Consider the following 11,890-nt stretch of genomic DNA (forward strand, 5'->3'; position numbering starts at 1 on the left):
AGCATAACCTAGTATTTTTAAATCTTCGATAATTCAGAACCTATAATAATTTGTCCAGAACTGGCTGAAATCCTTTGTGCTACCTAGGAAAAAGGGACTTAAAGAAAATTACCAGTGCAAATTCTAAAGATCACGTTTAAACTAAAAGAGAAAATTCAAAGCCTCTTAAGTAGCCATTTTTACCTAAAGACAAATGCTATACTATTCACTAAGAAAGACCGAATGTTTAGAAATATTTAGTTACAGTTTGTGGAATTGTATATATTTGAAAGGAATAAAATTGCAGATGTAATAAAAATTATCTGCAAAAGCTTAATAAAAGTTATGAGCATCATTCATAAAAGGAGTCTCTTTACTTAGCCATGTGTTTGTACGGGCTCAAAAGGATCAGGCCCGTGAAAATACAAGTCCCTCCCGAATCTTTTGTGACCGCCCCACTCTCAACCTCCTTCCCTTTGTGTGCTGGAATTTTGAAGTGTTCTTTCAACGGTTCCAACAGGGCGTGCCCCCTGGTGGAAGTACTCGCAAACCTCTTGCAGGATCTCTCCTTCTAGACCAGTGCAGAGGTCTGGACTTCTGCTCTAAAGGCAGAGTGAATACAGGCACTTAACACTGTTCACCCATACCTCAGTAAAACAACAACTAAGAAAAAAAATTTTAAAAGGCACAAACCCACAAAGACAAAGATATTTGGAGAGGAGAAAGTAACAGACAAGGCTGTCAACCAAGTGTTGGAAACTGCGTAAGTGATAACTAAATTTGCACAACAGAAAAAGCTGAAACCTAACTGAAGCACAGAAAAGCTGCTACAAGTCACTTTGGGCTCTAGGACCTGGATAAGGCTGCTCGGGAGTATTTCTCAAGGGAAAACCAAAAACAAAGATCTGGACGGAAGTTTGAAAGGAATGGTTGGTTCCAAAACCCCGAAATTACAAAACACAGCCAGGTGATTTCCCCTCTCTTGTCTAAACAAAAGATTCCTAGCGTAGAGTGGTCTGCAGGGATTGTAGGGATGGGTGAAGAGAGAAGAGAATAGGAAACGTCTTAGAGAAATCAGGGGGATTAATCCCAAGTGAACACACTGAACCTTGAGATTCCCCGGCCTAGTTCCCCAGCCTGGTTCCCAGACAAAAGAAGATCAGAAAATTCTTTTGTAGGATGTTGACTAACCCAAAAGCTGCTAATATTTAAAGACAGCTCAATAAAAAAAATCAGCTTGTCACCTTAACTCCCTATAAAAAAACCTACCAGTCAACAAACCTTGCCCATGCACAGAGCCAACTAACAGTGCTTAATTCTAAGTATGAATTGGAATTAATTAGGTAAGCAAAAGATCACCAGACATTTGAAGAAATTCTTCACCATTAATACCAGAGACAAGGAAAAAAAAAGAGGGGGGGGAGAGAAAAGAAGAAAAAAGGGAAATGGAGGAAATATATAAAGAAGAAAACTTTAAAAGAAGAAACTGTATTCCTAAAACAAAGACACTGTATCCATGAAACAAGAACAGGATGCTACAACAAAGGAGCATTCAAAGCACAAAAAAGGATCTCTCGGAATTAAAATATGCACAGAAATTTTTTAAAAAATTAGTACATGATTTCAAAGATCAAGTAGAAGAACTCCCTTCAAAAATTATAACAAAGATAAACAGATGGACAAGAAAAGGAAATTTTCAAAGAAATAATACTGGAAATTTCCCAGAACTGTAGGACGTGAGTCTCCACACTGAAAGGAGCCACCCAGCACCAAGCAATTTTACAAGATACTGAACAAGGCATCAGGGCATATCACTATAGCATTTCAGATCATGGGGAATAAAGACCAATAAGGAACCTAAAATTTTACCAAAAGAGGGGCGGGGGGGGAAGAATCGAAAATTTTAATAGGAACACTTAAACACAGAAAAGAAAATAATGTACTCAAAATTATGAGGGGCAAAACCATTTTTAAAAAAACAGAATTCTGAACAGTCTAGCTACAACAAACAGGAGTATAAAGAATACTTCAGATATGCAAAACTTCAAAAAATATATCTCCCACATGCCTTCCCAGAAAGTTACTGAAAGCCATACGAAAGACGATGATGCCATGGGAACAACAACAGGGAACAAATAAGAGACAAAAACCTAGTATCATGGTAAAAAAGACACCAGTACAACAGCTCTCTTTGGTCAAGAGAGCAGCCAGTCCAAACTGAAGCGAGACATTGTATGAAAGATACCAGCAGTGAGATCTCTGACCAAAAAAAAAAAAAGTGTTTGACTAAATTAACAACAGATATAAAGAAAACTATGCAACAAACAAATAGCTAACTTCAAATAAAAGCCTGTACAAGAATAAAATGGAACTATATAATATCTAAGTATGAACACTGATTTATCAAAAGTGTGAAATGAAAACCCAACATATCAACACTTGTGGGGTGCAGGGAAACAACGCTAGAAGAGAAATTTATAGCTGTTGACACCTGCATTAAAAAAGAAGAAATACCTCAAATCAATAACCTAACTGTACACTTTAAGGAACTGGAAAAAGAAGAGTAAACTAAATCCAACAGCAGCAGAAGGAAGGAATAACAAAGATCAGAGGAAGATAAACAAAAGAGACACTTCCTTAATCTGACAGAGGGTATCAACTTAAAAAAAAAAAACAAAACCTACAGCTAACACTATACTTAATGGTAAAATACCAAATGTTTTTGCCAGAAGATCACTTACAAGGCAAGAATGTCTATCTTAACCACTCCTATTCAATACTGTACTGCAAGTCCTAGACAGGGCAGAAAGGCAAGAAAAAATAGTAATAGAGGGCTTACATACTGGCAAAGAATAATAAAATCATCACTGTTCACAAAAGATGTGATTGTCTACATAGAAAATTCCATGGAATATACCCAAAAGAAATTCAGAAAACGCATTTAGCAAGGTTGCAGGATACAATGTCAACTTTAAAAATAAACTGTATGCTTAAAACCTATAAAACGCTGGGGAAAGAAGCCCTAAAGAGAGAGATACACTGTATTTACAGATTGAAAGATTTAATAAGTTAAGATGCCAATTCTCCCCCAAACTGATATACAGATTTAGGATAATTCCAATGAAAATCCCACCAGGAATTCTCTGTAAATATGAACAAGTTGTTTCTAAAATGTATACAGAAAGGCAAAGGAATTAGAATAGCCAAAACAATTCCGTCAAGGAGGGACAAATTAGAGGACTCACACTTACCCAATTTTAAGAAACGCTAGAAAGCTACAGCAATCAAGGCCGAGTGCGATCAGCAGAGACAGACACACAGGTCAAAGAAACAGAACAGACGGTCCAAAAAATATGGCCATGCAAATATGGCCAGTTCATTTTTGAACAATTTTAGTAAGATATAATTCACACACCATAAAATTTTGCCCATTTAAAGTGGAAATTCAATGGTTTTTAGTTGTGCGACAATCACATCTTTATTTTTTTATATTTTCATCACTCTTAAAAAAATCCCCACACTCATTAGCAGTCACTTTCCATTCGGTAATCTTCCTAGCTCTAAGCAACCACTAATCTACTTTCTGTTTTACAAATTTGCCTATTCCGAACATTTCATACAAATGGAATCATACAATGTGTGGTCTTTTGTGACTGGCTTCTTTCACTTAGAATGTTTTCAAGGTATGTTCCTTTTTATTGCCAAACAACACTCCACTGCATGGATCCATGACACTGTATGTTCACTAGCTGATAGACATGTGGGCTGTTTCCACTTTTTGGCTATTATGAAAAATGCTGCCACTAACATTCATGTTCAAGTTTTTGTGCGGACACATGTTTTAATTTCACTCCGGTAGAATACCATCTAGGTATGGAATTGCTGGATCACATGGCATAAACTCAATATTTAACTTTCTGAAAAGTTCCAAACAGTTTTCCAAAGTGGCTGTATCAGTTTACACTCCCCCCCAGCAATGTATGAGGGTTCCAATTTTTCCACACCTTTGCCAATATGTGTTACTGTCTTTTTTTTTTATTACAGCTACCCTAGTGGGGTATCTAACGTGGTTTTGATTGCCAATTCATTTATCACAAAGGTGCAAAGCTAATTCAATGGAAAAAGAATAGTATTTTCAACAAACAATGTGGGAAGAATTGGATAATCATATGCAAGAATAATGAACCTTGACCTAAACCTCACATATCATACAAAAACGAACTTAAAACGGATCACAGATCTAACTGCAAAAAGTCAAACTATAAAACTTTTAGAAGAAAACATAGGAGAAAATCTTCAAGACCTAAGGTGCAAAGAGAGTTCTTAGATATGACGCCAAATACATGATCCATAAAAGAAAAAAGTGATAAAGCGAACTTAAAAATTAAAAACTTTTGCTCTGGAAAGACACTATTAAGAGAATGAAAAGACAAGATACAGACTGGGAGAAAATATTTGCGAATCACATATTTAACAAAGGACACACTCAGAATATATAAAGAACTCTCAAAACTCAACAGTACAAAAAAACACACCTCAATTTTTAAAAATGGGCATAAGACTTCAACAGATAAAACAGACAGCAAATAAGCACACAAATCAATGCTCAATATCATCCAACAATGATGCAAATTAAAACCACTATACACCTCAGTTAGCTAATGTTTTCAAAACCGACAATACCAAGAACCCGTAAGGATGCAAAGAAACCAGAACTCTCACACACTGCTGGTGGAGATATAAAACCACACGGCCAGTTGGGAAAACAGTGTGGTAGTTTCTTAAAAACTGAACATACACTTAATGTGACCTTATGTTCACATAGAAATCTATACATGAAGGCTCACAGCAGCTCTATTCATAATTGCAAAAAACAGAAACATCCAAATGTCCTTCAACAGGTGAACAGAAGAACCATGGTCCATGCACATAAAGGACGTACACACAACCGCACTCGGCAATAAAAAGGCATGAACTTCCGACACACAGAGCATTCAGGCTCAGAGACCGTACAATTCCATTCACATGACATTCTGAAAAAAGACAGATCAGGGGTTGCCAAGCCTTGGTGGCAGAGGTCGGGGGTGACCACACAGGGTGGCAGGACAGACACGTGGGTGGGATCCCCAGTCCTGACTGTGGGGTGTCCCGTATTCTAATCTCTGTCCTGACTGTGATGCTGGCTACACAAACCAACACCTGTGTTGTAACTCACGGGACAGTATGCCAAACAAAAAGTCAGTTTTACTAAACAATAATTTAAAAATTTAAAAAACTTTAAAAATATGATCATATCCTTATTAAATGTTAAAAATTGCAAGATATGGGCACAAAGGGTAAGAGCACTGAGCTGGGCTTCTTAGTCACAGGAATCATCTTCCCCTGACCTGCTATGAGTCTTCTGTTGTGGCTGTCATCAAATCTATTCTGTCCCTCATTCTGACCACTCTGCTGACAAGCAGTAACCTCCCCCCACCTCCCCCAGGTACCCCAGTAAACAGTGAGGTAGACGACTAAATGTTCAACTTGCTTTATTTCTTTTGCATTAAGAAAAATAAAGTACCTATTCCTAATAAATATTGAGCACAACAATATGCCTAAACATTTTCTTCAGTTATAAATTTTTATAAAACTGTGTGAATAAAACTTTATAGAATTTATTTATCATAATAGGCTCTCAGGCCTATAAATATGTGCTTTGAAAATTACTACAGATAAATACTGATTTCAGAAATCATGTTTGGTCACTTTCCAGAACCGTATTTAACTATGGGAAAGTGACTGCCAGAAGTTTCTCTGCTCTAGAACTCTACTCTACTGTATTAAAAGTACTCTACCTTTAATATTTTAAGTTGTAACTGATTCTAGAGATTTCTCCACTGAAATATGAAAATCAACATGAATAAACTTCAAGAGGCTACGAATTCATTCCGTATCAGCAGAGGTGCCCCAGGGAAGCCTTCCCCATTAAGAAAGGTCTTTAAGAAAGAATTATGCCCATTCTCTTTCGTGTAACATACATGACATGTTTTAACGTAGCAAAGCCAAAAGATTTATCATTGCCAGAAATTACACACAGGCCTAACTGTAACATTCTGATTAGTGTCACAAAAGATCAAAATATGTATCAATTATAAACTTAGAGGAGTTGATTTGCAATTAGAGTCTCCAAATGTAGATCCCAGAATTTCACTGAGTAAATAAGTTCTCTAACTAGTATCCACTTGTGAATCAGTGAAATCAGTATCAGCTTTAGGAAACCTCAGCTGTTTTCTATCTAGCGTGACCTTATTTATACGAAAGGATCCTCACAAAATTTATTTTCAAACACATTTAACTAGAAGGTTAAAAAGCAGGTAGAGGTGATATTATACTACCAATTTAAATATGCTATTATAGAAATAAGGCGACAGATTAGAAATGAAATGAATCTAATTTTAAAACACAACTAAGCTAGAACCCAAGCTAACTCATCCAACTGCAATGTGTGTGTGTGTGTGTGTGTGTGTGTGTGTGTGTGTGTGTGTGTGTGTTGCGTGCGCGTGTTGAGGTTATCTATACACCAATAAATAATATCAAAGAGAAATAAAACTAAAGAATTATCTTAGTAAAATGAAGCACAGACCTCAAACGACTTAAAAAGTGTAGGGTGCCGTTTTCGGTAGCAGCTCTCCACACATGGTCTCTTCTTCAAAAGGACATCATCTCTTCCAAACTGAAGAGCATCTTTAAGAATTGTCTACTCATGTAAACAGTTATTTCTCTTAGTTCATAGGCAGAAAATAAATTACTTCTGTGCACTAACGTATTAAAAGGAAAAGTAAGCCTATAAAAGCAACTAAAACAAACCAATTATGAAGTATAAAATGACCCCAATTTTTATGTCTCCCCAACTTCTATCTATAAATCCCATGTAGTGGCTTCTACACAAGGTAATTTCTGCAAAGACACCAATGTGGGTGATCCTGCCAACCTGGACGCTCCGCTCCCCAGCACCTTCTCTGCTGTTGGTTCCACTCCAACTACTACAGTTTAGGGACATCACAAACCGCCCAGACTAGGAAATCACGGAAAGTACTTTTCGTAACAAATACTCCATCAGCTTTGCAATTTGTGAACTGATACACGCACAACAAAGAAACGTTTGTAACTGGTACCTACGTTCTTTCCGGTGCTCAACTAAACCCACGGCCTGCTTTGCTGAGCACTTCGCAAACCAGTTGTCCCCAAGTAGAACAGTGACTTCGTTAGTGTGGACGAGTTTTCCTGGCATGAAGGCAAAGGGGCCAAATGGTACCTATTGTTTAAAAAAAAGAAAAAAAGGCAAAAACTTAAAACACTAAAAAATATATTTTATGGAACACTTAGCATTAAAAACCCTGCATTTTTATTGAGTTCTTTTTTTTATCGATACACTGGTCGAGGGAGAATGCCAACTCCACAGAAATTTAACATTATACTAAAATTTCACTAAGAAAATCTATAGAAAATTGCTTTACGTTAATAAATCAATGTTAAAACAAGAAAATAAATCCATACATATTTACATATAACTCTTAGAGTACTCTTAATACTATCTCTGTTTATACTTTTCACTCATCTGTAAAACTAAATGAAAGCAAACTAGTAAAATACTGTCAATGGAGAATACTTCTGATAAAGAAAACTAAAAATTATTTTCAATAAGACAGCCTTTTTTCAAAGCAAGAATTGGTAAACAAATAGCTTTAATGGATCTACCCTGCTACATTTATAAAATATTTTGGCTAGTTTATAATAAGAACGACGTCTTCATGAGAAAGTATATTCATGCAGTGAAAGATTCTAATCCAGGGCTCATGAATACATCACTATGTCGATAAGAATATCATTAAAACAAAAATTAGCAGCACCTTTTTATATAAAAATCAATGTCCCAGGGTTTAATTCTGTGAATTATAAAACACTGTGGCCTATTACTGCTCTGACTAACAGGAAGTGACTAAGTCCCATATTTCTGTCATAATTACAGTTTTTTAATGAAGTAAGTTTGCTTATGAAATTTGTCAAATTTTGTGCTAGTATTTATGTCATTTACGTCACCATAAAGTGATAATTTTATATATCTGAAAAAAAGACAATACTATTACTATAATTCTTGTATTATTATAAAGCACAACGAAACCAATCTTCCTTGCTGTGGTAGTTACCTCCGACACAATTCATCAGGGCAGACACATATATAGCAAAGAAACATCGTATCATTTCACACAGTTACTATGTTTACAAGAAACAATGTATTACTTTAAAAGAAACACAGCGAACATACCATGATATTATAAGACAACTTATCAGGCAAGGTCCTGAGCCTTTCTCGCAGGGCATTATAGTCATTATCTACCTTCTTCCTGTTGACAGAAAACACCAAACACTAAATGAATACACAAACTGACAATTTTCCAATAGGCTATGTATCATAAAACAAGCCAATCAAAAACCTAATTTCAGCAATTTACAGATTAAAGTGTTTTTCTAATTTTAAAATCCTGTTTTTATAAGGTTTGGCAATGGCTAAATTCTTATTAGAAATTAAGACTCTCCGGGGACTCTGGCTTTTAGACGGAGGACACTCGTATCTTGAGAATTGGTGTTTCCTAAGGGAGAAGACCCTCTGGACTAAATGCAACGTGAAAATTAAGGGAGATAGCGAAGCAGGGCCTGATGTTTGGAGGGAAGCATCGACTCAAGAGGAAGGAGGGAGAGATTTAATAAAGCTTCTGGGTGAATAAACACTGGCTGTGAAGCAGGAATCACAAACATGAAATTTGATCGGATGCTTCGGTCCTCATCAGAAAACTCTAGGCTGAAAAATGTGGTGTCATCAACTCTCCAATTATTCATACTAATGTGATTAACGTGACAGAGAATCAACCAGGGGGTGAGAAGAAATTAGGTAGAGGTAATACAAAAAGCATTTCGATTTGGCTTTGGAGTCTGTTTCATGCTAGGGAGCTACTAAACCACCAAAAGATGTAATTCTGCAGGAGCAGAGATGGTCACGTTTCCAGGTGATGAGCCCTACTCTGTTCTCAACACCTGCTGGAGATGAACAGCCCTTCTTTTTGAGAGATACCAGGCACCAGCCTAGGCCGAGATGCCCACATTTTCAAACCCTCTCTGGAGATCAGGTTTCCTAAGGGTTCCCTGAGAGGAAGCAGGCTGCAGGCAAAACCAGAGCACCAAAATTTTTTGTAAGCAGAGGGTGTTGTCAATTTTTAAAAATAACAAAAACTCACCAACTCAGCAAGTAATTTAAAAGAACACGTAGACTTTGTCAAACTGAAATTAGGACAAACTTCGACGTAGATAATCGCTCTCCAGATACAAAACGACTGCACTGTAAACATCGTGGAATTGGTTTCAGTTTACTCCTTAGCTCCCCTGAAGCAACAGCAGCATAATTAATAAAAATCTCTCTCGTCTAGTCTTAAGATCTCAAGGAATTTCACATACATAATTTACAGAAGAGAAAGAAGAAGGAGTATGGAAAAACCACACATGGAAGAGAAACCACATCTACATCAAGATGAGGCAAGACGAGTCTAACCTACCTAGGTCTTCTGAACTGTATTCTTTCAAGCAAGTTTTCTCATTTTCTAGTGTGTAGATGCTTTTTACAAACTCTCCCCAAAAATCCTTTTCTACAAATAAACATAAAACGTCCTATATTCTGTTTAAGGCAAAAATCATCGTCCCAGATAAACTTTATATAGACAAAATGCCTCCCTCCGCCCCCCAAAAAAACAAAAGTCATGCACAGGACCAAGCACCTAGTCAAAGAGTGATCTGCAAATAGTCCCACTAATGTTCAGGGCTGAAATAATTCCATCTGAGATCACGAAGTCTATGTAACAGAAATGCAAAAGCCATTCTAAGAACTAATGTGTACAGAAGGTAAGTAAGGGGCCTTGATGTGCACCAAAATTTGTACAGATTTTTTCCTATTTTACTGCTTAAAAACATAATTAATTTTGGGACGCTGCTTTCATACCAAAACACAGTAGTCAAAAGCAGTATTATTACTGCTTAACAATTTTTTTTCAAATGGAAAACAAAACCCAGATACAGTTAGGATAAACCTCTCACCCCTACCTATAACACACAGACCTGCTTGTTTGGCTTTACCACATTTGATTCTTATAAATTTAGGTTCAGCCTTCAGTTCTTAATTTTAAATTTTATCCAGTAAGTAAGATTCAATGTGCACCGTGCAATATTCCTTACAGAAAACAAAAACTAAAGCAGCAGCATAAGGCTCGTACGAAACTTTCACAACCTTCTTCTGAATCTTGCTAATCACTGTTATAAGCCTTCTGAGAAGCACTTTTGCTTAAAAAAAAAAAAGCTAGGAAGGACATAATACAACTACGGTTAAAGTGAGCTTTACCCTTAAAAGATTAAGACCAGGACAGATGCCATACCAAACACTTTATTTTCAAAAAAACTGTAAGAAGTATGAAAGAAATCAAGTTAAATGAGGTGCATGCTCAAGTATTTAGGGGTGAAGTATACTAATGGCTACAACTTTGAAATGCATCAGAAAAACGGATTAATGAACTGAAGCACAGATAGGTGATCAACAAGGTTCGCTCTTCTGTATGTTTGAAAATTTTCATGACAGAATATTCTATATGGAAGGAGGACGATAAAAGAGACTCCATATTTTTAATCCTCTTAAATGCAACTGCCAAAAATAAAAATCTTTGTAAAGAAAAAAAAAATAAGTTTTACACAGTGTTTGAGGTACTGATAAAGATTCCAAGCTTTAAATAACAAAGAGATAAAACAAATTAGATTAAAATAATAATATTTTGCTAATTTCACTTTCAAATAGAACGAATAGGCAGAAAATACTAACTTTAAATCAGTTGTTTTATTTTTTAGAAAAAAAAAATTCTTATCATTCTCTTTCCCTTTACCTAACATCCTAAACAGAAAAGTAGAAAATACTGTAAGATGCCTACAAGGGAAAAAAGGAAAAGGGCTTTACATTACTGTTAGTATCTCAGACAATCTGGGGCAAAGAATTAATTTTTTATCGTAAGAAGATTCTGGCCTATATATGAGTAAATAAATGACTTTCTTTAGAAGTGATTTTCAGTCCACCAATACCCACACTAGAACTTCCCACTGAGCATCCAGGAAAACCCTGTTTCAATTCAGTTCACCATTTATTAAGCCCCTCTCTGCAACCAAGCCTTCTGCCACACACTGCAGGGAGCATCACTCAAATAGAGCATGTTTTTTGGTTTTGGGTTTTTGGGGAGGGGGGGGCGGCAGCAATGCATCCTTCTCAAAGATCCACTGGCTTAAAGGATTCCTAGATTTTTACCCCTAAAATTAAGAAAATTGGGGAATATTAAGTTCAGGCATGATTATATATAGGTAATGAGAGACATCCTTCAGTTACTAAAGAATGATGATTTTTTCCTGTTTCCTTTTAAGCAGTCTACACAAATTGTGAAAGTCATATTAAAAAATAAAAACATTCCTCTGTAATCCTAGCACTCTGGGAGGCCGAGGCAGGTGGATCGTTTGAGCCGAGGAATTCAAGACCAGCCTGAGCAAGAGTGAGACCCTGTCTCCACTAAAAATAGAAAGAAATTAGCCAAACAACTAAAAATATATAGAAAAAATTAGCCGGGCATGGTGGCGCACGCCTGTAGTCCCAGCTACTCAGGAGGCTGAGGCAAGAGGATTGCTTGAGTCCAGGAGTTTGAGGTTGCTGTGAGCTAGGCTGATGCCACGGCACTCTAGCCCGGGCAACAGAGTGAGACTCTGTCTCAAAAAAAAAATAAAAACATTCCTGAAAGAAAGATCTACATTGCTGTGTTTTCTATGGGAAGGATAACACCCCTCATCAGAAATTTAA

General features: G+C 36.5%; 1 protein-coding gene across 1 annotated transcript in view; it reads right to left on the reverse strand.

Annotated features, from left to right (window-relative positions):
• Positions 1–11,890, reverse strand: part of URI1 (URI1, prefoldin-like chaperone) — a 71,791-nt gene that overhangs the window by 12,525 nt on the left and 47,376 nt on the right. The window contains exons 3-4 of the mRNA XM_012647043.1: positions 8,288–8,366; positions 7,141–7,276 (exon numbers count right to left, since the gene is read on the reverse strand). Coding sequence (XP_012502497.1) covers positions 7,141–7,276; positions 8,288–8,290 — 139 coding nt within the window. The 5' untranslated portion in view covers positions 8,291–8,366. The remainder of the gene's footprint in view (positions 1–7,140; positions 7,277–8,287; positions 8,367–11,890) is intronic.

This window comes from Propithecus coquereli, unplaced genomic scaffold (genome assembly GCF_000956105.1).
Source record: "Propithecus coquereli isolate 6110/MARCELLA unplaced genomic scaffold, Pcoq_1.0 Scaffold254, whole genome shotgun sequence".
Lineage (NCBI taxonomy): Eukaryota > Metazoa > Chordata > Mammalia > Primates > Indriidae > Propithecus > Propithecus coquereli.